The 27202-nt window shown below is 40.0% G+C and overlaps 2 protein-coding genes across 2 annotated transcripts; one reads left to right on the top strand and one right to left on the bottom strand.

Annotated features, from left to right (window-relative positions):
- Window positions 1–3406: 3406 nt before the first annotated feature.
- LOC139712021 (tRNA wybutosine-synthesizing protein 3 homolog) lies at window positions 3407–12823 on the bottom strand. Its single transcript, XM_071623860.1, has 6 exons — window positions 12662–12823; window positions 8583–8663; window positions 7756–7854; window positions 6193–6264; window positions 4339–4472; window positions 3407–3779 (listed from the first exon to the last, which is right to left on the bottom strand). The coding sequence occupies exons 1-6, from the start codon at window positions 12821–12823 to the stop codon at window positions 3407–3409; spliced, it is 921 nt and encodes a 306-aa protein (XP_071479961.1).
- A 2020-nt stretch (window positions 12824–14843) lies between these two features.
- On the top strand, window positions 14844–26938 carry LOC139712028 (delta-aminolevulinic acid dehydratase-like). The gene is made up of 10 exons (XM_071623868.1): window positions 14844–15657; window positions 17849–18036; window positions 18503–18650; window positions 20472–20607; window positions 21279–21362; window positions 22129–22217; window positions 23239–23382; window positions 24211–24297; window positions 26104–26233; window positions 26827–26938. The coding sequence occupies exons 1-10, from the start codon at window positions 14863–14865 to the stop codon at window positions 26883–26885; spliced, it is 1860 nt and encodes a 619-aa protein (XP_071479969.1). The 5' UTR covers window positions 14844–14862; the 3' UTR covers window positions 26886–26938.
- Window positions 26939–27202: the final 264 nt, after the last annotated feature.

The following is a 27202-nucleotide window of genomic DNA, read 5'->3' as shown; positions in this document are numbered from 1 at the left end:
GCTGGCAGCCCTGTGAGCCAGGCTAGTGTGGCACCATCAGAAGGCACTATGAGAACAAAATATTGGATTGTAACATCAGTGGCGGATCCAGAGGGGGGCGCACTAGCCACCCCCTCTTCATTTTTCACATGCGCGCCCCCTTTAATTTTGTAAAGGCGCCTCCCCTTTACGGAATTCCTGTATCCACCCCTGAACATGCATGTGCCATGCAACCGTGTGGTTGCCTCATCACTGATCTGCTAAAAACGAGGAGCAGTGGCTAGGGAAGTGGCCATTTGGAGGAACATGAAATTATACATGCCGTGATGCAGCGATCATTTTTTACAGACATAGCATGGCTGAGCATCATCTTCGCTCGAGCACCTTACAACTATAAAATGGACCATACAGAGGAATGGATAAAGATGGTTTCAATACAGCAAATAATGAATATATCTCAATAAATACTGGGTGTTCTGAGCAACCAACAAGTTTGATTATTACACACTCCTTTGAACAGGTAACATACAAGAGAAACAGAAGTACAGAGTTTGTGTTTGCTCAGAACTCACTTGTATCTGAAAGGGTATGTAATATTCTTGGATTTCCACGTTTGCATAGAATACAATCTTATCCTTTAAAGAGGATTTCATGTTATATTGCATTATTTACTTTCAAATAGTCAGTATAAAGTACTAAAAGTCGAGTGGCTTGCCTTCATAAGAAATTGTCCCTACACTGTATATTGTCACCAGTTGATGGTATTTGATAGTTGATGGTTATTTCTAATGACAGTCAAGAATACTGAATGAGGCTGGTTTTATAAGCCTGCACCACTTGAATGCTATTACATTGGTATGTATGTAGTAGGTTGGTAGGCTTGTTCTCTCAATCTCTCCCCTATTACTGCTGTACTAACAAAAATTATTGTCATTAAACTACCATTGCTATATTATTGTGTCGTTAAACTACTGTTGGTAGCTCTACAACTGGAATTTACAGCATTACAACTTGTCAGGAAAAGGTCACTTCTTAGATGGACTATTAAAAGTTGCTTGATGTGACTCACTATCATATAAGATATGTTTCAGTAACAGAGAACTTAAAAAAAAAAAAAAATCATTGAAAATTATGCTTTATGTTGTAGTAACATTATAATTACTGTGTGAAGGAGAAGCGTGCATTCTGACACTATCGCTAAATTATTTTCATTTTAATTTATAATTTACATGTTTACATGGATATTACAAATGTAAAAAATGGATGGATGAATTTATTTCTTCATGTATTTTAACAGGTTTTGTTTTTTATACAGTATATGAAACAATATCCTTGGCAAAACAGAATTTCTGCGTTTCAGCCAATTTTAAGATACTCCCAGATTTTCTGAAATTTAAACTTGTTTTTTTTTTTGTCAAGAGAAAATCACTTTCTGTGCAATGCTGATGAATATTTTTACATCTATTCACTCTTTCTGTCACATAGGAAATGGGCAAAATGGACCTTTATGAATTGTTATGTAATACATGTATAGTGGATGATTTCTCATTATCTGTGAAAATGTTTTCACTACAGACTTGCTTTATGCAACAGTAATGTGTGCTCTACATTGCCCTAAATGATGCATACTGTGCATTAATTACCTACAAATTGCAGTGAAGTCGCATTCTGATTGTTAACTTTTGTTGTAAATATATTGCAATGTATTCAGCTTTTTTTAATTTTACACAGTACACAGAGTTTGTCTTGTGATGACGCTAGATATATTGTCAGATCCGTTGTAAAAGCAAAACTGAACTAAGCTTGTTACAGTTGGATAAATTAGATGTACTGATCATGTTCATTAACGTTGTTATATATACATGTATATATATATTATACCTGTCTTTCAGTGGAGTTACAATCTACAGAATCCTGTTTTGAATAGTGTTGTTGCTCTTTTTTTTTTTTGGTTATTTTTTAACATTTGAAATGAATTGTTGCTATAAAGAGACAATCATATTGGAGTACAGGTGTACTCACAGTAAATGATGTTAAATGAATTTAATATGTTGCAAATTATGGTTAGCAACATCTATGTCACATGCTATGCAATTGAATATGTCTTTTAAAATGACCTGATACAATATATAATAATGACTATTTTTGTACGCAGAAACTACAATAAAGATTTTTCAGTATTAAACAGAAGAGATCTGCCATTGTTTACTTCAGTTCATTTGTGATATTGAGTACTTGAGGGGAAATTCCCGACCTGTGAAAAGTTAGAAAAGAAAGGGTATTGTTTTGTAAGCACAACAGTAAAAATTTGATCAAAATAGGATAAAAATTAGGGAAGAAATTACATTGTAAAGTTTCACTTATTTTCACAAAACAGTTCTTGAAAAGTCAATATGAATATGCAGATCAGGAGTTGATTATGGCATTGCCTCACAACTTGTTACAATGATAGTTTGTAACCAAAATCTTGAAATTTCTATTTCTATTTTTTTTTTCTTCGAATAAATTATGCCCAAATCTTAAATGCTCTTAATACACATGGTATGTCTGCCTTATCATTATTTCTGAAGTTATTCTGCCAGGAATATATTATTTTGTTTTGCATTTTCATGGCAGAAAAATTGACTTTTTGTCAGCTTTCTGTAGATGAACAATTAAAAGTTGTGAGGTAATGACATTCTCCAGCTCACTCATTTGCATATCTATATAGACTGTAAGAAAACTGTTCGTCAAAATATAGCAAAATGTACATCAATTTCACAACTTTCCCAATTTTTATCACATTTCGATCAAACTTTCACTGTTGCACTTAGAAAATCTAAATCATTCTTTTCAGACTAACCTTTAACTATTTGCCCTCTAACAATTTGGGCATGGGGCAATAAGAAATTAATATGCATAATGAAGACGTTGATGCTATTCACTTGACATTGTGAGACATAACGTGGCTGTGCTGTTTTGAATGGGCCTGACACAACCAGTCAGTCACAAACGGTACAGGATTTCCAATTTTTTTTTTCTTTTAAACAAACATGTAAAAATTTGCATCATTCAAAGAGTCACTTTATATCTATTAAAGATCTGACTTCTGTGTTTAAATGTCAGTTACATCTAAATACTTGAAACTACACTTTTGACATTTGCTGGAAGTATTCTTGGATGACCTAATCCACTGTTATTCTGAGACTGTATTCTACGTTTACATATTTGAATTTTAAAAGAAAATAAAAATTCTTCACATGACTCACGGTCCTGCAACTGGAAGCACAGCTCTCCTAACATTACCCCCTGTGGCTGCTTATATTAAAACAGAACACATTTTAGCTGCTAAAAGCACACACAAATGCACACGTTAAGAAGAAAAGTGGCACTTGAATGGGAAGTATTCACTACATTTATTCTGCACAAATGTGGAAAGGAACGATGGTTACGTATCCTCGTCGGAAGGTGCGAACATGGCGGCAAATCCTTCCAATTCCAGCGATGCGCACGAGTCTCTTTCCGTCCCACCGGCATGCCCTTCAGGGCTATCTGTCCTTGACATACATCTACTGTCATTACCTGGAGCAGTCTCTGTTATATCCAATCTGGACTCTGCTCCACTTACACCATTAACGCAGACCCTTGGTGAGGAGGTGTGTCTGGCTGGTGTATGCTCGACAGTCTGAACCGCTTTGTCCTGTTGATGACTGCTGGCCAGTCTATCACTCAAAATTCTAGATTTTGTGGTTTTTGAGCTGCTAATTTTGACAAGTTTGGTGTCTTCTGAGACCTCCACCCTCTTCAGGTTGTCAAAGAATCTGGGAGGTATAGACATTGCAAGAAAAGAGTGAAATATTCAACTCATTCATGGCATGGTGCAGTTAAAAAACAAAGGGATTCACTGGACAGAGAACAAATGCAGAACACTTTTTAGAATTTGTTTCACTTTAGGTTTTTTTTTTTCACCAAGCATCAAAAATACACAGAGCATACAATAAAACAAGAAGGCACAAGATGAATTACAAATACAGGAAAATTCATTATACAACATACAGTTTGAAATAGTAAGATGGTATAAACATTCATTAGCAAAAACAATGCAATTGGTCAGGAAATGGCAAGGCAGAAAAAAAAAAAACTCGTTAATAGCTGACCTATGTGTCATAAATCAACTTACATACCTCTAACAGAACATGAAGTACCTTTAGCAGAATATAAATACCATTTAAGTATACTACACCTGAAATCTTATCAGAAATCCAGAAAACTAGCAGTTTAAATATGAGGAATATATTTCTGTCATGACGATATTTGAACAAAATGATTTCAGGCACCTGAAGAATGTTTATTTCAAAGGAACATGAAATATGTGTTTACCTCTGAATCCTGGTAAAATTCTCCTTCATTTTCTTGTTGGCGAGGTCGACCACAAACTTGATGTATTCCTCAGATACCAGCAGTGTTCCTCCATCAGTCAGGGGAACCTCAAGGCCATGGGTGCTTCGTATGGCCTTCAGAACAAGGAGGGGCACAAAACAAGGATCATTCAGCTGTTTTGAGAGTTTAGCTTAACTTTTAAAGGGCAATTCCAAACCCGTTAAAAAGTTAATCTCAAAAGAAAGAGCAAATTAACTTAGATTAGCACAACAGTAAAAAACAAACAAACAAACAAACAAACACACAAAACCCAAAACCTGCACACAAAAAATGCTTAAAATCAGATAAAATTGAAGTTATGGAATTGGGAAGTTTTGCTAATTTTTTTTTTTTCAAAACAAATCTTGAACAGACAAATGTGGAAAGGCAAATGAATGAGTAAATTATGTCATTGCCTCACAAAGTGTCATATATATAAGTGCAGTTCATAAACATATTCTGAAATTTCCAGTTTCTGTTAAAATTTGATTATTCCCAAGTCTCATATCCTACATGTAATTAATCTAACCAATTATTATTTTAAAGCTATTCAGCAAGAAATGGCATTGTTTTACATTTCTAGAGCAGAAAAATTTAATTCACATCACTTTTTTTTTCTCATGCAGTCAGTGGAAAATTGTGAGGTGATGACATCAACTCACTCACTTGCATATTCATATCAACTGTTTCAACTATTCAAGATCAATTGTTTTGCAAAAATCAACATATTTTCACAATTTCATAACTTCCCTAATTTTTATATGATTTTGATCAATATTTCACTGTTGTGCTCATTAAATTGTACTCTTTTTTTTCACACAAATTTAATTGGGCCAGATGGTGGGACCATCTGCTCATTGACAGTGCTTGAATGTGTGTTTGTAATTCTTCTTGTTTCAATTCCGTCAAAGTGACTTTCACATACCACGTTGGCATTGCCAGAGCAAATTATCTAACTTTGCACTGAGATCATTTCCTTTCTTTCATTTCTATTGGGGGGGGGGGGGGGGGGGGGGGTGAATAAACCACTGATCTGGCCAGTGACAAGGCCATGATTAATACCAAATAGCCAAAACAAGCTTTCATGTTGGTGTCTGATTGACAGCAAAGCACTGGAAGATTTTTACTTGTCCAGAAGTGAGTTTTGGCTAGCCTGGACAAGTCACAAAAAAAATGTGGGTGAGTAACACACTGAAAATAGTGGATCATCTTTTGGAAGTACCCAAGAGTCCATCCAGAATCATCAGAGGATTATGTTTGATATTAGAATGGCAATAATGGCTCAAATAATGACATACAAGAGCAGACAGAAGCAAAATTATGACAAAAATTCATTTTTCTCTCTCTCACTCCTCTCTCTCCCTCTCTGACCGCTTCATTGGATTTCCTCCCCCCTCTTGAGAAAAACTTTCGTACAGGAATAACATGACAATAACATGACATTGGCATTTGCATTAAATGCTGTCTAATGTGCACTACAGGAACAGCCAACGACATGCTTCTCTGCTCAACAAGCCCTTACGCATTGTGTTAGTGAGGATCATCAAATCTATCAGATTGGAATTCTATTTTTCAAACAGTGGTAATCCTCCACCAGTGGTGGATCCAGAGGGGGGCACAACCGGCGCACGCCCCCCCCCTTTATTTTTCGTAAAAAACAAAAGAAATAAAAAGAAAAAAATGAAATGAAACCCGGAAATGGCAACAGAAATATCAGTTGCGCCCCCCCCCCCCCCTTTAAAGAATTCCTGGATCCGCCCCTGCTCCACTCCCTCATACTGTAACACATATGAAAAGGGAGAAATATCTCTATACCGTCATGACTTTCCCTCCATTCCCGATGGTGATGCCCGAATTCCTGAATCCAGACGCTACAGCACTCTGATGCTGTCAGAGGGAAGAAGGAGAGAAAAGAAATCAATACAGGAGGATGTCATAGTGATTGTGCATCACAAAGCCAACAAAAAGTTGCACAACCTGATTTTACACAAGGACTCAAAATAGTTGAAATGGGTCAACCTGGTCAATCTTAGGTTTTTTCACATTCTCTAAAAGAGCAATTCTTCTTCTGCATTATTTTACATTTTGGGATCATAAAACAAATGTGAAAGTTTGTTTTTAGCAGTTTTTCTAGAACACTTTTTTGTAGAATGGTGTGATTAGGTATGATGTATCTTAGAGGCCCCTTTCAATTTCTTAACCAGTTGAGGATGAGTCCCGAGTGTACTTCGGCAGGGGTCTATGGGAAATGCATGTTGTAGCAAAATTAGCCCGTCCTCAACAGGTTAAAAACCCTTTACACACTCTTCACTTTCAATTCTAATAACGTTTGAAAGGTTGATGCTACTCCTTTGGAAGTTTCTAGTATTAGTCATGGATACAATGTGTTAATAGAGCATGCTCACTGTCGGCTTAATCTCATAATCCCTTCATTGTTCTTGCTACTGAGTCTCACATCCTGTTTTTTGTCCCATTCACTGCACAGAGCAGGGCTAGGTAGAGATTAAGGGCTTTAATAGGCCCTATACTTCAGAGCCTCTTTTCTCAGTACACACTTTTTCAGAGTGTGTGCCTTCTTTCAAATATTTAGATGGGTTAGGAGATTCCAGTTGAATTGATTATACACCATTTTAAAGCTTAAAGTCTACTCATTCAGAATCTGCCCTTAACTAGAAATCCATGTCTGGTGACTTTTTGTTGGTTTTGTGGTGCAGGGTGACACATGGAATAAATATCTCATTTGTATAAACTACTGCTCTGAAATCTAATTCCATGTTGACCACTGTTGACATGAACAGATCTTCATATAACATATCGGTATTCAGAAATTATCGAGTTTCATCAGGGTACAATATCGCAGATCTTCAATGATTTCAATTTTGCATTATTTTTTTCTACACCCACTAAGCTCTGTCCCCCCCCCCCCCCAAAAAAAAAAAAAGAAAGAAAGGGGGATGTCTTGCCATTCATGACATCTTTATACACATTTTGAGTTAACTGTAGGCAAAGGTGGTGTATGTACATACATTGTAGGTCAGACTATGCAAGGGCATACTATCCTACAAAACAGACACATGATCAGATTTGAGCTGCTTTGACTTATTTTTAAGTAGACATATTCTTTATGTCTGTCTCACTCTCTCACCCTATCTTTTAAAGATTCATTACAGGAGAGAAAATGTGTAGGGGACAACATTTGCAGGAATTCTGCCTGTAATTTCATTTTTTTAAACACTTTAATGACCATAATCTATCCATTCATCAATTGCACCTTTTGATGCATTTGGCATGATGTGCCATTTGATACCGTTTTGTTGGCTATTGCTCATACATTGTATAGCTACCATGGTCTGCCCTGCTTCATATTTTAACGCTCACCATTATCCTGGCTTTGTCAATAGACTGGCACTGTACGTGAAGGACAAAGGGCTCGAACTTCAGGACTGCACTTCCGTCGGTGCCCTTGAGTGCCGACATCTGAGAGAGAGAAGAGTATAAGGCACATTCAATGCATGTAAAGGATGGCCACTTTATGTGAACTTTTCTCATGAATTACGCAGTTATGTGTGGCCCATCACACTCCCAGTTAGGCCAGTTCAAAGGGGAGACCTTCGTTTTTCACCTTCTCTTTCTTTGCACACATCAATATTCTTCCCCCGTGCTTGGTACATTGTATATCGAAGGACTCTACGCGTAGATTACAAAGATAATGAAAGATAGAGTCAGTCCTTTGTTGCTTGGACATTTGACTAAGAAACTTCTTGTGCTGACCTGCAGCCCCATTTTGACACAACAACTGAGCTCTGGATGCACAGTTAAGTGTAACCAGAAGAGCTTATCAAGAGATTCATGTGTAGACATAAAAGAATATGTGAAATAAAGCACTCATTTATTCCAAGACGACTTTGAGTGCTCGCATGAACACATTCTATCTTCAATCAAATTTGCTTTTTCTTGCTCATTGAGGCAGGAGGCAAATTGTCTTGTGAGAGTGGCATAGCTAAACTTATGGCAAAATATAATTTTTCTGCCAATACACAATTTCATCTCAGAATACAGATTATAGGCATAGCTCTGCATTATTCATGCTGTTCCTTCTACATTCCAAGATGGTAAAGACCATTATTTTAGTAATATTTTCTTTTGATCTGAATCCCATACAGTATCACACCTGGAAATATCCCGTGTGCAAGTCTCATACTTACTACTTCGTCTGTATGTGCCCACTTATGTGTTACAAACAACCACCGACAACCCTTCTTCTTTATTGAAGTGTCATCAGAGTTCTGAAAATGAAAAAAAAAGGATAACATCAAAGAATTGAAAGTGATTTGATGGAATCCTTCACTGACCACTGGCTGGACATCACTGCATGTCAGTATCCCAAGAGCTGCAGGTAACTGATTTTACAAACTCAACAGGCATAACTTTTCATAGCAACATTATGGACCACACATACAGACTATCAAAGTGACGGTCATTTTCAATACTCAGTGAGGCAGCTGCCGTGAGCTCCAGACCCATCAAATTGAGGTATTCCTTTTTTTCATTTCTTTTTTTTTTTTTTTTTGGGGGTAATTGGCTCATCCAAAATTTTTACTATTTTCCAGTTGTGTAATGCTTCCTTTAGATTACAACACTGCCCCATAGTTTTATCACACATTTTTCATTTTTTTTTATATTTCTAGGGTCTTAGAAAGTTTATGTCATTATCATCATGGGGGGGGGGGGTGGGGGAGACCCCTGAACTCCCTAGTGTATTTACAATGCACTCTTTTTTTTTTAGAGAGAGAGAGAATCTTTCTTAATATAAAACCTTTCAATATGTAACTGTAATGTAAGGACTTCAATGATTGGTTTAAAGGGGAAGGCTAGTAACTGATCAGTGGGAATCAGTGGAAATGCTGGGAGATGATTGTTACAATCCTTATGGGATTCATTCAAGAGTTCATTGTATATCTATTGTTGTGTGAAAATGATTTGCTTCAGAGTGGTCTCATATTCAAGTAATGTGCAGTTTAATGCTTCCAGGTTAGCGTCCCTGGTCAGTGACGGAGCATTAATCTGCACATTACTTGAATATGAGACCGTTCTGAAGCAAATCATTTTCACACAACAATAGATATACAATGAACTCTTGAATGAATCCCATAAGGATTGGAACAATCATCTTCCAGCATTTCCACTGATTCCCACTGATCAGTTACTAGCCTTCCCCTTTAATGGCTATTCATAAAATATACCCGTAATTTAACCCTTTGGTCTAGAATCTTATATGTGACCCGCTACAACAAAATGATCCTAAAGTCGGGCGAGGTCAATTATTTGAAAATCGCATGGCATAATTTCCTAATCTTTCTGCTTTAAATTGATATATAACACATCTTATAAAAATAATCGGCTGCGGAGATATCGAGATTTAAAAGAGAGCATGTCGAAATGTCTGGGAAATCACTGTTTCGAGAAAAGCACCCTAAAAGTTTTCCTTGCGACGCAATCGCGATCAAGGGACACGCAAGTCAGTTTTCACCTCGGGACAATAGAAGGCAAGCCCTAGCAACTCCCAAAATGCTCATTCAAGCACAGCATCGGCGGTCTCCTCACTGACCAATCAGTGACCAGGATGCCAGGAGAAGCGGCTGGGCATAGCGCACCCCGCCTGCACGCACCAGTCGAGTGGGCAGTGTGTGAGCTTCACGCTTCGGTTAGCGGCAAGCAGCAAACTGACCAATGAGATCACTCTGGTTGTTGTTAGGGGCGGAGCCTATCTGTGGCGCTCAATCCAAATTTTGGAACCAGTTTCTGCTTCGTTGAAACGCCAAAAAACATGGCCCAGAAAAACGCTATTTTTTGGTCTTTCCTTTCACCATTTTGCTTCAAAATTTCGACAGATGATAGAAGATATGTCAGACTACAATAATGTGTCAAAATCAGAAAATCGTAAGTTTTGACCAATTTTGATGCTCTGACTTCAAACTCGATTTTCACGGCTTCGACCGTGCGCGACTTTAGGACCCTTTTGTTGTAGCAGGTCACATATACTTTGTAAGTTACAATGTATGCATCCTCCTCCCCCCCCCCCCCCCCCCCATGCCTGTGGCCAGCTGATGCTTTATCGTTACTAATAAATGAAAGAAAAATTCAAAGATCTCCTCAAGTTTAATACAACTGTATAGTCGATAGACATGATTAAGGTAGGTCATTTAATGACAGCCTCTGAGTATAGTAGGACCACATTCCTCCTCAAAACAAGCACTCGCACGCAGTTCATCTCCCTGATAGTGACAACTGATGTCACTGCATAGCCCTTTTAATATCAAGAAAGAAGGAGGAGGAGGAGGAGAAAGAAGAAGAAGAAGAAGAGAAGGAGAAGAAGATAGATTACCCAATAAACTTTACCTGATTACAGTGAAGCTGAGTGGACGTGGACCTGGTTTATTGTATTCATAATTTAGACTCTAAGCATGCTATTGCTCATTAACCAGGGGGCACTGTAACCAGAACAGCACGAACGTGTACGTTGGGGGCCAGCAGGTGTGGTTCTCACACTCAACTGTTATATAGATTTCTAAGCAGAAAGCTAGTTTAGGGTCTAGTAGTCGTACTGGTATTAGATATGTAGATATACTCGACTATGATGTAGATATATTGTATTTGTAGAATCTACAGACAGTGTAAATTAGAGTAAGTGTCCCGGTTTGGGGCCGCATAAAGGTTTTTCCACTCTGAAACGCAAACTTGCAAATTGCTTTAACCCAGGTTATGTCATGGAAGTTGACCACTTACCAATTCACATTTAGTCACCATCGTAAGACCAATGTCCATTGTGATAGTAATAAAAAGATTGCGGCCGCAACCCAGTACAGTGTCCGCCGGTTCGCAACAGTGATAGCTCGGTTCGCGGCCTGATGTACAATTCCTATGCGATATGCGCATGATCCGCGATCTTCTGCTGAATGCCTTCATTTGCCTCGCGAATGTTGCGTAAGCGCCAAGTCCCATTGCGAAAGCACGTGAAAAGGGGTGGCACGCGTGCACTTTCTCATGTTTTCTGTATTTTTTCGATCGTAACATCCACTTCCGCCAAAAAATGGCGGCCCACATCGGCTTGCAAAAGTTCTATTTCTATGTGAGGGCGTGTATTCAAAATACATCGGGAAAATGACACACAAAAAAATCCAGTTTCTTAGACCCCTTGACTGTTCCTAATAACTGTTATGTTAAGAAGTACCGAAAATGAAATTTTGGATGCAAGATATCATCATTTCTATGTGAGAATATTTCACTTTGGACTGGGTTTGGTTGGAGATTTCGCCCATGTCATCGGTTGATTTTTGTAGATTAGCAGGGATGCCAAGTTCACAAAATTTTTATGAGTGAGATTTTCATGACTCGGCATCTCGGCGAGCGAATGTCGCGCGAGCGAGGGTGTGGGAGGGATTTTTCCCCCTGTAGCCTCCCACGGTAGGGAGCTTTTTCAATTTTTAGCTTTCAATGGTGCGATCAGGTGCATACTTAAGTGAATATTTTTTACTTATTTTGAAAGACAAAAGGAAAATATACTTCCAATGGCAACTATCACTTTAATCTTTTGAGCTATGCTCATTATTCCAGGCCCAAGTTGCCGATTTCGCGCGGTGCGTGAGAAAAATAGGTGCCATGCGTGAGATCGTGAGACGGCCCCTAAATGTTTGAGTCTCACGCAGAATGCGTGAGACTTGGTAGCTCTGGATTAGCAGTGTGCTAGTTACTGTTGCATAGTGAATGTGTGACATGTAGAACATATGATTTTAATATGTATCGCTGTGTTCGGCGTTATATTACCAAATATGCTGTAATGCCTAATGGCCGCGAACAGGCGCCTGGCCGCGAGCTGGGACATTTACTCTAGACCCTAGGCCTACATCATTTAACTTTAAACATAAATTTACGATTGTAAGTTTTAGATCACCTTTGATCTAACGTTAGAATCTCAGTCTAACAACATATACAATTTCCAATCTTAACGGTTAAATTAAATTTACATTAATAAAAGCTGGTGCTTCAATTTCCAATCTGTTGTACATAAAAGCTGGTGCTTCAGAGTATGAATTAGAGCGAGAAGATGTAGAACTCTTAGACTCTAGACTAGATCTAGTTAAATTAAGAGTACTCAATGACAATGTCTCAATAAATTTACTAAAAAATTAAATTTATAGGCCTAGAGTGCCCTATTGGTGTCATATCGTTCACAACACATGGATTCAAACACGTGGGACTGACTTAAACGAACTTTGCTCTTTACCTCGCAAACTACTATTGTTCTTCCAGAACATGAACTGGTTGTGAAGTAGTGTTCCTGCTGATTAATAAATTCGACAAGACCAACGATCTCCTCATCAATATTTCCCTTTCGGCTCAAATCCGCTGACTTCAAGCGACTTTCTTTTATCCGCTGAAATGCCATATCAGCGTCAGGCTTGCTGCGATACTGCTCCAGTCCCTACTACGGAAATCAATGTGAAAAAAAAAACAAGTAAAACTGGGTGTCCTATGGAACGCCACGTTAAACTCATCTCGGCTCACACACACAGTCGAAGTATACTGGCATACATGATACATGTACTAATACGATGCTCTGGTCTACGGAGTACGGAGCCCTCCAGGTGACATGAAGAAAAAAAAAAACCTCAATGGATTATTGCGTTCCCCCGCAATAATTATTGCGTTCCCTCGCAATATTATTGCGTTCCCTCGTAACAATTATTGCGTTCCCTCGCAATAATCATTGCGTTCCCTCGCAATAATCATTGCGTTCTCTCGCAATAATCATTGCGTTCTCTCGCAATAATTATTGCGTTCCCTCGCAATATTATTGCGTTCCCACGCAATATTATTGCGTTCCCTCGCAATAATATTGCGTTCCCTCGCAATATTATTGCGTTCCCTCGCAATAATATTGCGTTCCCACGCAATAATATTGCGTTCCCACGCAATAATATTGCGTTCCCTCGCAATATTATTGCGTTCCCACGCAATATTATTGCGTTCCCTCGCAATATTATTGCATTCTCACCCCTTGGTGTTTTTTTTTTTTTTTTTAACAAGGAAGTAGATATGAACAGTCATCGTTTAATATTGCACGATTTTGACTCTGATTTACCTGTTAGCATAGTCGCCAAAGTTGTAAAAATAGGTTAACGTTTGAATATACACGGTCCCCGCGCCTTAATTGCTGAACATGATGCAGAATATAAAAAATGTGCATAACCTTGCTACCCTTCTGACTTTCGTCATAATAGTCTCCATTGAAGGCCAGCTCTAAAAAAAAAAAAAATGAAAAAGAAAAAGAAAATGCTGATAAATAAATGAATAAATAGAGCATTCCCCTACCCTTTGTTAAACTATCACAGTTGGCCTAGTATTGAGAGAAAGCCAGACGATATTACCCACAGGGATTCCATTGCTGTCAACCACATATCTATTTAATTTGATGTCAAGCAGGGTCGTTCTTTACCTGTAGCCATGATAGGTTTGTACGACTATGGCACCAAGCACTATAGAGGATGCTTAAAAAAGGGGGTCGCATATTTAAGGAGATCCCGAATAGGGTTTGTATCACACTCCCGAAGAATGTCAAAATAAGGGTAGTGCGACTCCATAAATGTTTTCTCCGATTCTCCGATGTGATTACTGTGTAAATTGCTGCCAAAGCATGCCGGGTTGGCCTTCTTTTCGCAGCCCTTCCAAAACATGCGTGGGGGTACTTTTGCTGGCTGTCAGATGCCAAAAGCCCGTGCGAAGTAGGGGATAATTTTGATGGCTTTCCTTTTAAAAAGCCCGTGATACTCATAGGGGGTCAAAAGCCTATCCCATTCCCATCCATAAAGAGTGCATTTCTAAGAACCTGGAACTTATGTGTATGATTGACCGCCTAAGTTGGGGGGGGGGGGGGAGGATCAAGATTTTGTATTCCTGGAAACAAAAGTAGGCCTGTAGTGGGAATGAGATTGTGGGAGCTGAGGACACTAGACAGCTTGGGCTGCAAACCCGGGCTGCAAAATAGCATTTAAATTAACGACACTGACCATTAATCCATAAAGTGCTTAGCCCATCAGCAGCTACACAGACATTGAGATCTGTTATAGTATTTGTTTGCTTTTTTGTTGTTTTTTTAATGATCTCATTTCCAATATCTCCGCATTTCCTCGACTTAATTGGAAACGGGCTCCGTACAATAAACCAGGGACTTACACGAAGTTTGATAAAGCACTAGTTACGCATTTGGCGCTCCATAGATCTTTACCTTAACACGATGTACTTTTGCATAACAGACTACATGCGTGCGTTTTAGCATACCACCGTACCAGTGTACGAGGGTTATCCAGCGTGCGTTTGCCATACATCCCGGAACATTTGCACGCAATCAGCGACTACCGTGTAGCCATCTGGGCTGAATTACAAACGAATTTCTCTGCTGCAAAAAAACAACCAACCAAACGAAAGATGTCCTCAGCTAGCGAGGATCCACATATTCAGGATGATTTCGACACAGCTGATGAATCTGCTGAGGAGCGTGAAATCAAAATGGAATCGGAGGCGCTGAGTGAGGCAGGTGACGATGGCCACTCCGGAGCATCGGGCGAGATCTACGTGCCCCGAGTGTCAGCCGATGGGGAGCACGTCGGCACGGGTACGGAAGAAGAGGAAGACGGAAGTCCAGCTCCTGTTACAACGCTTGCAACCATGACTCGAGACGACGGTTATGGCCGTACAGGCAGTCCTTATCCGAAGAAAGAGCTGCAAGCCATGGTTGAAAATGTTAACGACTCTCGCGTGTCTTTTGAGCCTTTCACTACCAAGAGAATTCCGGTATTTGACCGGTTTGTGCAAGTCTTTGTCGACGGTGAGAAACAAGAATATGTCGCCTGCGTGGAATGCCGTTCGCTGATTAAGTACACGACCCGTGACGGCACGCGGGGGCTCCATCACCATTCGTGTCCTCACAATCGTGCTAGGAAAGGGGCTCCAAAGTCGCAAGGCCAGGTCCAAGCACAACAACAGCAGCAGCCCCCACTGGTCAGCGCACGGGCAGTGGAAACCGAGGGGAAACAAGTGGACAATGGCAACGGAAGCAATGGGGACAACTACTTGCTGGACGGAAATTTTGCAGAAAGCCCTACATCTGGTGCTCTCAACATTCCCATTGTTCACATGAGGCCCTCCAAAATGGCACTAGCTGGAGCTGTTGGAATTGCGCCCAAGATGAAGACCAAATTTCCAACATCTCCAACCGCTATGGTGATTGTGCTTTTCTGTACACTCAGCATTCACAGAAAGTCTTGAAAACATTGATATCTGAAGTATAAATTAACGTTATAGCCAGTAAAGTATGAACCTACAAGTACATGTAAGGTACAAGTCATTTCTGTTAAAGATAATAAAAAGTTTTGGTACCTCAAAAGTGTCCTTGAATTTCCTTGTCTTAGTTTGTGTTTCAGGTTAAAGTACCTTTCATATAACTAACACTGTGAGACTTACTCGCCCCAAAGTGCTCTCATGTCTTAGTAATCATGCAATTAACTGCGATCAGCAGCCCCATACGCATAGCGACCAGCAGTCCCATACGCATAGCGTAATCGGGCTTCGCATTGTAGCATTCAGGATCATGACAGATTTAGTATCGCAGGGTAAATGTCAACTTAAAATCCCATAAATTCTTCAATTTGAAGACTTACCAATTAAGTTGACGTATTGAAAACAGGCTTCGGGCAACGTTTGGTTCTGCCTATAGTCCCTTTCTGTTCGAATTGATGACTGAATGTGACTCGGTCGACAGGACCTTAGGAGAGCTACATACAGTACAATGAATACTAGTATACAGCCAGTGCATGCGAACACATCACATGCACACAAATTTCAAATCCATGAACGGATAAGATGTTTGTGTGCGCATGCGCTGGCCATGGTATCCAGTGTATAGCTCTCCCAAGGTCCTCTCGACCGAGTCACATTCAGTCATCAATTCGAACAGAAAGGGACTATTGGCAGAACCAAACGTTGTTCGAAGCCTGTTTTCAATACTTCAACTTAATTGGTAAGTCTTCAAATCGAAGAAATTTTTGGATTTTAAGTTGACATTTACCCGCGATACTAATTCTGTCATGATCCTGAATGTTACAATGCGAAGCCCCATTACGCTATGCGTATGGGGCTGCTGGTCGCAGTTAGCTATGCGTACAATGGGCTGCACGCTGCTGGTCGCAGTCAGAGGTTTCGTACAATATTTATCGACGCTGTACAGCGTCGGCTCTGGTACGAAACTTTGGGGCGAGTAATTCTCACAGACAACGTACTTTAACCTGAAACACAAACCAAGACAAGGAAATTCAGGGAAGCTTTTGAGGTACCAGAACTTTTTATTATCTTTAAAGTTGAAATGTACAAATTTTCTCCAAGTACAACACAATTGTTCTGGAATTTTTTTATAGCTTTTTATCCCTTGACAGTATCAAGTAAAATAGAGTATAAATGCCATATACTGTAAATGAGGAATCATAATGACACAGTGATTGCCCCCTGTGCCCGATTCCTCAATTAAAAGGTGGGCCGAATGAAACTGGTCAACAATCATCTTGAAGGCTACTTTCTTTCATACTAAAACTGTTTCAAAGAACTGCCAGTTGTGGGAGCTTGGAAATTGGAGATTGTCATGTATCTTGTTTTTCCACAGAAATCCTGACAACGATGCATTGGTAGTCCATGTTGGTTGTTTATGCTAGTGCACTTTTAGTCTAGTATCTCTGACCCTACTAAACTCAAGACAACAAAATCCCAAACAATAGCTTTAAAAAGATTTAAAACTGAATGAAGAATACAAAATGAACCTACAAATGTATAGTATCAACTCTTCATATTGTATCAATTGGCAGTACATGATAATTATGGAAAATTCTGCTGTAGTACGGATTCAGATTGGAGATGAGTCATGTTGCAAATAGTTTAAGAAAAACCTTTTATTGTAGGACATGTAGTGAATGCAAATTCCAACAAGCTGTGTTGATCTCCAGTTAGTCATTTATTCCTTGACATTTGAAATTTATTCCTTTGACAGTGAAAGATGTCTTAAATGAAGGATCTTTCCACATCTTGGAGATTTGGAAAGTTTAAAAGATGTATTCTGTACAACTTGAGAAATTGTATGTTTGTTCTTTCACTTGGAAGTAATTGTTTCAGTTTTAATATTAAAGAGGACTACTCAACCTTTCACAGACATTGCCAAGCTGATGGCTATGAATCAAGTATTTAGAGCCACAGAAACCTTAGCTTCACAAAAACAAACAAAACAAAAATATACTTGTGTGTCTGGAACTGTGATTGCCATATCAAGTATTAAAGCTCTGTGTTTACCCACATGTATTTGCATTATCAGAACCTTTGTTTACCTTTGCCTGTGTGCTTTGGACTTCTTTGTAACACTGCATCTCCACAGCCCAAGAAAAAGCCTCGCACTGCAGCCGGCTTCTACCAGTGTGCTTCAGAAATTGGCATGAATTCACCGGTGATACCACCCCCTAAGCATGTCCTACACAGCACTTTCCACCATGAGGTCCTGAGGGCATGGCAAAATGTGGACACCACGATTACCCCCGACAACTTGGTCTATCCCTTGTTTATATTGTGAGTACTTTACCATCTTTTATGATTGTTCCAAGTGTCTGAATTTGTTACTGTATACAAATGTACTTCAGTACTTGTAGCTGAAGCCTTCATTATGTTGTGGAAAAGTATACTGAAATATGGAATGGAAATGTTATAAAGAGGAGTAGGGTGATAAAGATGTGATTTAGCATATTAAATAGGAACATCTAGATTTGCAATCACAGACCTTCTCTCCACAAAGTGTTGTATGATTGCATGACAGCATAACCATGATGTGTACAGTGTACCTATGTGCAGTTCTAGGACAGCCTTCCCAAAGCATTGAAATGTGAGGATATTTCTTTACATAAATTTGTATTTACTCCTACTATTGTCATTGAGTTAAAATTGTTGTTTACATTGTAGTTTTGCAATGGCCTGTTGATGGCAAGTGCACTGTGTTTAAAATTGACTCATATTAATGAAACAATGATTCTACTTTCAGAGACATACCAGATCATACTGAGCCAGTGTCCAGCCTGCCCGGAGTGAACCGGTACGGAGTGAACACACTGCAGTCTGCATTGGCACCCCTCGTGGCCAAGGGGCTGAAGGCGGTGCTGTTGTTTGGCGTTCCAACTGGATTACCCAAGGTGATTGATTGATTGATTGATTGATTGATTGATTGATTGATTGACTGACTGACTGACTGACTGACTGACTGACTGACTGACTGACTGACTGACTGACCGACCGACCGACCGACCGACCGACCGACCGACCGACCGACCGACCGACCGACCGACCGACCGACCGACCGACCGACTGACCGACTGATTTATTGATTGATTGATTGACTGGTTGGTTGATTCATTCATTCATTCATTACCTCCGCCAAGGGAAGAGGTTATGTTTTCGTTACCGTCGGTTTGTTTGTTCGTTTGTTCGTTAGCTACATAGTTAGTTTGTCCGTGTGCAAAATAACTCAAAATCTAGTCAACGGATTTGGATGAAACTTGCAGGAAATGTCTAGAATGATATAAGTAAGAGATGATGAAATTTTGGTAGTGATCCAAGAATTTTGGGGGAATTTATGAAGGATATTTGAAATTTTGGCAGTAGGGTCAATGAACTTGGGAGTTCAGGCTAGGCGTATTTGAGGTTTGCATGCGCGCACTAAAGTGCGTGCTCTAGTATACGAATAATTTATGAGTTGTGAGTGCATTAGGCACAAATATCGCACGAGGCGCGAGATAAGCCACTGGTCTATTCAACAAGGCGCGTAGCGCCGCGTTGAATAGACCAGTGGCGAATCTCGCGCCGAGTGCGATATTACATGCCCCAATGCACGAACAAAATCATAAATTATTCATTTTATACAACACCTTGTCCATAATCACAGTACTAAATCAGTGAATGGCAACTCAGGAAGGTCCAAAAATAAATTTAACAATTAGGCCGAGTATTCTAAACCAAACACTCGCAATGATTCAACCACACAGTCACGGGAATCGCAAACTCTGCAGGGTCTAACGTTAGGACCTACCCATTCTAACCGTTGTACGGCGTTTACTGATCACACTATCGTTAGATCGAGAACGCTAATGTTAGGTCAAAGCCAATCTGAGCTGTCGGTAGATCGTAGGTCTAGACTATGTCTATTTCCGACAATGATTTTGAATAAAACCACAGAAAAAAAGATCAAATTACGGTTTCTCAACTTGATTTTGAGATCACTGTGGTCCACGTAGCAGATCTGAGTCAAAAGTAAAAACACAGCCGTGGCCGTAGGCCCAAAGGCCCGTATACCGAGTATGCAATACATATCACTCAGTACATGCAACTAGCTGCAGCTGCGCGCACACGTTGCATGTACTCGATCGCTGCGCCTTTCCTGTGAATGAACCAGTGCAGCGCTGCAGCCGCACGTACAGTACATGTACTTTGCTTGTGAAGTCGAGCGGCCGTGCATTAGTAGCCCCCCGCGAAGCCGTGCATTAGTACTTGCGAGCCATGCAATAGGGGGCCTAATGCACGGCTGTCACTCTCAATGAGTTTGATAGGTATTTTATAATGAATGTCATGTGACATGTTCTTGGCCAATCACAATTCGACATCATTCTAAGGTGTTGTATAATTTCTGCTAGGGCGAGGCGCGCCGTGCAGCTGAGGGTTTATGACGTAACAAAGGCTTCTTTATTGGGAAATCGGGCGACTTTCAGCAGACAATGCTATAAGTACGTGTGGGTGGAAATCATTAATATCTCTATGAAAGAACAAGATCAGTGCTGGAAATGAGCTGCATGCTTGGCGAAGGTCTGCGCTCTCAGAGTGCTTTTCTAGTTTATTTATTTATTCATTCTTCTGGTTGTATGTGTTTGTTTAAATTCTACTCAAATATTTATTCATTGTCAATTATTCATTTAATATTTAGTTTCCTTATTCTATTCTTATTATCATTTTTTTTTTCATAGGATACAAGAGGAACGTGTGCAGATACTGAAGATACTCCAGTGATCCAGGCTATTCATACCATCTCAGAATGTTTCCCAGAGTTGCTAATCCTCTGTGATGTCTGCCTGTGTGCTTACACTAGCCATGGCCATTGTGGTAAATATCAGGAAATATACATGGTCTCAGCAAATGGATTTAAATGCCCAGACATTTACGTCTTTCTATGGTGTTATTTTACAACATTTGAAAAGAAAACTTTACCAAACCAATCAAAAAAGCAGAGACATTTACAGTATTTCATTTGATCTAGTCTAAATGCGGTCTATTTATTGTCTACATTTATGTAGACATTGTGTGCTCTTCAAATGTATGCCTTTAGGGCTTGAAGTTTTCCATACAGTGTATTTGATTTTTGTTATGCAGCATGACAGCAAGAGAAAAAAACAACAAAAACAAAAACCTTTCACTGAATTCTGTGAAATACTCCACCAGAAAGAGAAGGAAAAAAATCACTGTAGGCCATTCAGGATGTGAGAGCAAAGTACGATGGTGACATGTTACACAGCTAATGTTTTGTGTTGTCATTGTTGACTTCAGACAGAATTGCAACTATGGATTAGTGTCGATGTCTAGTGTTTGTGAAAACCATAGTTCATGACTCATTATCATACCGTGCCCGATGATTAGAATTTTGAGCTCATGTAGTGTACAATGCAAGTAAAAAGTAAACATATTTTTGATGGTATTCAACCAATACATGTGTTTGTGAGGAATGGATTTAAGAATACAAATGTCAGATTTGTTTTCTTCTTCATGTTCTTTTTCAGGCATCTTGAATGAGGATGGCACGCTAGATAATGATGCCAGTATCCAGCGCCTTGCAGAAGTTGCTCTGTCGTATGCACAAGCAGGTGAGTTAGTGATAGCACCTTCCCCTTGTTCACATTTTATATGGAACTCTGGAAAACAACAAACGACAAATAGCCAGTAACACATACAATGTACCTGTAGTTTGTGTTTGCATTGCTTTGCTAATGAACAGTGTTTTAATATGGAACACTAAAACAACAACAAACAACAAATCACCAGTAACACTGGTATAGTGGTTGCATTGCTTTGCTGATGAGCAGTGTCTAATATCGGCTCCTTATTATGTGTGTGTGTCTTGCCCATGCTGTACGTAGTCTTTAACTTTTAAAGTGAATTTCAAAAAGCAAGACATAACGAATGGTGCATATAAACATTTCATTGCACTAATGTTTGTGTATTGATGTAATGTCACAGTCGTTACAGTGCTCCAAGTTGAATACGGATGCAGTAGCTGTCAAAATGTGTTTAAAAAAAAAACAGCTTGCTCTATTTAACTACTTAGTTGGGATGTCCCGTTCCATGTATCAATGTTACATTGGTTTTTTTTTTCTCGTCCCATGTTTGCAAATTCATTTGGTTGAGTCTCAATGAGGGCAAAATTGTTTAAGACTTGGAATAATTTTTCTTGCAAACATATTTTGAAAAGAATTCTTCTTCTATGTTTGTTGAATTTATGATTGATCATGCAAGAAATACTTCCAATATGCTTAAGAGGAAATCTGATTAACCAGACGTGCAATTTGCAAGTAGCTGGAAAAGATGTTGTGTAAAATGTGTGGGTTTTTTTTTTCTGTATCCTAAATGCAGGATGCCACGTGGTTGCCCCTTCAGACATGATGGATGGGCGCATTGGTGCAATCAAGCATATGTTAGCAGCTAATGGACTATCAAACCGAGTAAGACTTGCCTCTGTACCCAACGCAAGCTTTCCACTTTTTCCAATTTCTCCCTCTCGCTCACAACTGGTGTCTTTCAAAATATTGTCTTCTGAAATCATTGATATCATTTTGTCACAATAATGCCCTGCTTTTTGGAACAAGAGTGTCTCTGGATAAGGATCATGAGCAAAAGTAATAAACATTTTGTAGAGGATATATGGATTTGAGCATGCCTTACTCTTATACATAAACATACATGTAGTATTTGAACAGTGTCATGGAATAGATATCTGTTCATGCAATATCATACAGAAATCAACTATTTTGAGGGACAGTGTTAAAAACTAATTGCCCAGAGATGATTTCTCGACAGCGCTACATAGGGCATAGCACTTATGCATCAGTGCATCAGTTGGTTGTCGTCATAAATGCTACTTTCTTAAACATTTTGTGTTTTGAGTGACATACTTGTAGCTAGCAGTATAGTATGATAAGTTTCGCACCTTTTGCTTGCCATGAAACTAGCACAAAAATAAATGTGTGCCAATGTTGTGCTTGCTATAGGTAACACTATTTGATGTATTTTATCTCAAGGTAGGTCAATGGTAGGAGTGTAACTGTTATATTACATCTAGTTTTCTTTCTGTTTGCAAGTCCTGGAGGGTGTTTCATAAAGCTGTTTGTAAAGTTACGAATGACTTACGAGCGAATGGTGATCAGTTCTTGTGCTGAATTATGGAAATTCTGATAAGTATAGCACATCAGAACTGATCACCAGTCACTCGTAAAGTTGTTTGTAACTTTACGAACAGCTTTATGAAACAGGACCCTGCAGCGTGAGCAACTTTGCTATCGTAATGCAGACCATTTACCTTATTCTGCAGTTTCCATTGCCAAAGCCTTATACCACTGCGGCAGTGGTGAGCTTTTGAAGTGCTTGCTCAGTTTGAAATTCATTTTACCCTGTCAAGCAAAAAAAAAAATTACTTGTGCTAGAATTTCCACTTTAACAGTTACAGTCTTATTGACATTGCTCTAGGTCTCTGTGATGAGCTACAGTGCCAAGTTTGCGTCGTGTTTCTACGGCCCCTTTCGGGATGCTGCCAAATCCGCGCCGACGTTTGGTGACAGAAGGTGTTATCAGCTTCCCCCTGGAGCCCGGGGTCTTGCCATGCGAGCTGTGGTGAGTAGTGTTGCCTTTAAACATGGCCTGTCTCATGCTGGGATGTGTACTCATATGATTTGAGAGGTGCTGTACTGTAATGTGGCACTTTATGTAAGATTGAAGATTTGTCAGTAGCCTAGCTTTATTGGGAATATTGAAATTCTGTTCTCAAATGTGGCCCCCACAAAGAAATTCTTTGTATTTGATGATGATCAGTGTGACTGGCTTTGAAGTGTAGTGTTAGGAGGGACAATGACCAGAAAAACAACACAAATTTGTGAAAGTTTTATAACGGTGTAATGAAAGACTTCTTACATTTACATCACATTTGCTTGAAATGCAAAGAAAAAGACCTGTTGTCGTTCCATGTACACCAACCATCAGTGCTGGTAGTGTGCTGTACACTTGTACTTTAGTCCTGAACAAAGTTATCATTATTTCACTTACGCTGTAATTACCAATTTTTTTTTTCTATTTTCTGTACCACTCAGTCTTAAATTGGCATATTGTATGCTTGCACCCATTACGTAGTATAATCAGGTTCCCTTGACATGAGTGCTTCTAACCAAAACACTATTCAGGATCTTTGACAGTGTACATAACACGAAGATGAGGTACAGAACTCTTTTCAAAACTGAGTGACCTTTCAAATATGTTGTCAATAATAGAGAGTTGATGGTTGCATTACAGAAAGTACATACCCTGTGTGAGGAGTACCTTGTGTATTTGTAAATTGTCACAACACTTTAGATACACCCACAAAAAAAGTACACTGAGGAACGATGAAACTTTCATGAGGGTAAAAATGCTATGAAATCGCTTTCTTGTATTCTATACCTCTTGCAGGACCGAGATGTTGCTGAGGGCGCGGATTACCTCATGGTGAAACCATCCATGCCATACTTAGACATCGTCAGGGAAACCAAGAACAAGGTCAGTCTTTCTCTTCCTATTGATGATGATGAGGAGGAGGAGGAGGGTGAACTGGGGAGAGGAGGGGATAGAAGAGGTAGAGGGGTAGGAGGAGGAGGAGGAGGAGGAGAAGGAGGAGGAGAAGGAGGAGGAGGAGGAGGAGGAGGAGGAGGAGGAGGAGAAGGAGGAGGAGGAGAAGGAGGAGGAGGAGGAGGAGGAGGAGGAGGAGAAGGAGAAGGAGGATGAGAAGGAGGAGGAGAAGGAGGAGGAGGAGGAGGAGAAGGAGGAGGAGGAGGAGAAGGAGGAGGAGGAGGAGGAGGAGGAGGAGAAGGAGGAGAAGGAGGAGGAGGAGAAGGAGGAGAAGGAGGAGGAGGAGAAGGAGGAGGAGAAGGAGGAGGAGGTGGAGAAGGAGGAGGAGGAGGAGAAGGAGGAGGAGGAGGAGAAGGAGGAGGAGGAGGGGAAGAAGGAGGAGGAGGAGGGATGAGCTGGGGAGAGTAGGAGGAGGCAGCATACCATTTATCAATGATCACAGGTCCACTCCATTTCAGTCCGTGGTGTGTGTGTGATGGATCTCTGGAAGGTGTTTGTATGCTGTTTCTAACAAAGATTGACACAAGATACGTTGTAGTTAATGGGCTCAAGATGTAACTGAACCATCTGTTGTCATGATAAAGATAGTGTGGACGTGCTCTCCAGTAGGCAAGTCACTTTTGATAAGCCAGTTCGGAGTTAGCTCATGGGCACATTGGTACAAATGACCTTTCTTTTTTCTCAGCCTGTTAGGGACACTGCACTCGTTTTCAGCGCATAAGCTTTACGTAACAATTTATGGGATTCATCAATCCTGTTCAAACAAAGAATGAACTTGTGAAGACCAGATGTCCAGAATGATCTGTCAAACAACACGTGGAAAAGCATCCATTTCATTACTTTGCACTGAATGTATTAACAATCTCTTTCTATTGATATTGCCAAATACCAAGTTTTCTGTCCGGGCGGATGTGCTGGCAAGCACCATTTATAAGGATTACATGAATAATCATTCCATCACAAATGCTTATCTTAAAATATAGTGAATTTAAAAACCAACGCGCTGGTTGGTAGGAATTACCTTTTTCTGCTCATTCGCAAAGTGGAACTGCGAACTGGCTTATATCCTCATAGCCCAGTCTTTCAGAGGGGGTTTAGAGCTGTCTGTCCACTGGTATTGTGCTCATGAGCACTTAAAAACCCGGTAGCATAGGGATACCATGCAATAGGAAGGCTAGCCCGACTCGGATATATTTGGGGATCCCCCCAAAGGAATTGTGCACTGCTCCATCACTGATCTCTGTGTAAATACCATTGGTACACTCACAGCCAAAGAATCTTGACTGGACTCATTGTTACCAATGAGTGTACGCTTCAATGCGGGTCTAGGGCAATTACACCGGACCCTTCCCCTGACCCTTACCCTAATCCTAATTCTGAACCTAATCTAAACCCTAACCCTAATCTTTACTCTAACCTAATCACTTACCGGTATTTAGCTGGGGGTTAATTGTTCTCCGGGGGTAATTGCCCTGATATGTTCAATGCACTGCACATATTCACTTATGGGCAATTCTAGCAGGCTTCCCCTATCTGTGTTTTGTTTTTGTTTGTTTTTTGTGTACCCAGATGGATTAGCAAATGAAGATTGATTTAATCAAGCAACCTTTCTTTCCTCATGTTACCCGGTCTTTAAATGCTTCCTCGATAGCCATGCTAAATAAATCCAAAGAACAAAGAGAGAAACAGTGTCTGCATTGTTATTTTTTAAAATCATTATCACTTCCACTCAAACAGCACCCCCATCTCAAGCTCGCTGTATACCACGTGTCGGGGGAATACGCCATGCTGTACCACGGGGCCAGCAAGGGGGCCTTTGAGCTACCACGGGCTGTCATGGAGGCCATGCAGGGAATGAGGAGAGCAGGTAAGTTTGGAGAACAAGCACACAATTCACGCTTGCAAGTACACCTCGACAAGCATGTGCACACGGCAACACACAACAGAGACAAATGAAAGAGAGAGAGAAGAGCACTAACAACACCATCATAGGAAATAATGTTGGTACCTGCGGGAAACAAAAACCTTAAAAAAAATAGAAAGAATTGGATGAAAAGACCGTATGGACTTGTTCAACAGCCATGCCCTAGTTTGGATGAAAATCAGCAATTTTCTCTTCAACTTTACATTTTTATTAAATGATGGCAGTCACCTAAAGGGGAATGAAACTCAATATATATGTGGGTTGGGTGACTGCAGCAATGAAATTTTGAAGAGAATGGGACCGTCCATTAGTAATTTGTAAAGTTTTAGTGCCAGCATCATTGGATTGGAAGACTACAACACTTTATGATGTTGTGCATAGAAAACAGTGCGAAGAAAATATAAAGAAATTTCTCCCAAAATTTCAGTTTTATGAGATGTAATGGGTAATGTCATACCCCCCGCTTTCTGAATGAGGTAAGTCAAGTTTTCTTTCATTGCGCTAGAAAATCTCCGTTCTTCATGTTCTCACTGCAGGCGCAGACATCATCATCACATATTTTGTCCCGAACATCCTCGACTGGCTGAAGAATTGAGGAGACTCTGCCGGTAAAACCGCGACAGAGCAAAAGGAAGGGAAACCAAAATCTGATCAAGTCTCTCTGTGTGATGTACTCATGCTTTCCACCTGTCTTGTGCCTTCATCGTTACCTACACCCCCCACCCCCTTCCCCCGAGAACTCAAAGTTACTGCTCATATTATGGGTGGTTCATAATGCTTGGTTCATCGTTAAGAGTTACTTGTATTAGATCGAGGTCCTAATGCACTAGCAATGCAAAAAATAAATGATAAAGACGTTTAAAAAAACGATAGTCACTGCCATATCAACAGCCGAATACAAGGTGCAGGCTT

This window comes from Diadema antillarum, unplaced genomic scaffold (assembly GCF_040938485.1).
Source record: "Diadema antillarum isolate AM-2024a unplaced genomic scaffold, OU_Dant_1.0 seq00001751_RagTag, whole genome shotgun sequence".
NCBI lineage: Eukaryota > Metazoa > Echinodermata > Echinoidea > Diadematoida > Diadematidae > Diadema > Diadema antillarum.
The sequence above is the reverse complement of the archived record's forward strand: the minus strand, read 5'-3'. Positions and strand labels throughout refer to the sequence as shown.

Excerpts from the sequence above, each read along its gene's own strand:
- LOC139712021 (XM_071623860.1), bottom strand. The coding sequence starts at position 12,823 with ATGGCATTTCAGCGGATAAAAGAAAGTCGCTTGAAGTCAGCGGATTTG. Across the intron at positions 7,855-8,582 it reads GGGCACATACAGACGAAGTA|ATGTCGGCACTCAAGGGCAC; the intron begins GTAAGTATGAGA and ends TCTCTCTCTCAG. Across the intron at positions 6,265-7,755 it reads TTGACAAAGCCAGGATAATG|CATCAGAGTGCTGTAGCGTC; the intron begins GTGAGCGTTAAA and ends TCCCTCTGACAG.
- LOC139712028 (XM_071623868.1), top strand. The coding sequence starts at position 14,863 with ATGTCCTCAGCTAGCGAGGATCCACATATTCAGGATGATTTCGACACA. Across the intron at positions 15,658-17,848 it reads CAACATCTCCAACCGCTATG|CCCAAGAAAAAGCCTCGCAC; the intron begins GTGATTGTGCTT and ends GCATCTCCACAG. Across the intron at positions 22,218-23,238 it reads CTAATGGACTATCAAACCGA|GTCTCTGTGATGAGCTACAG; the intron begins GTAAGACTTGCC and ends ACATTGCTCTAG.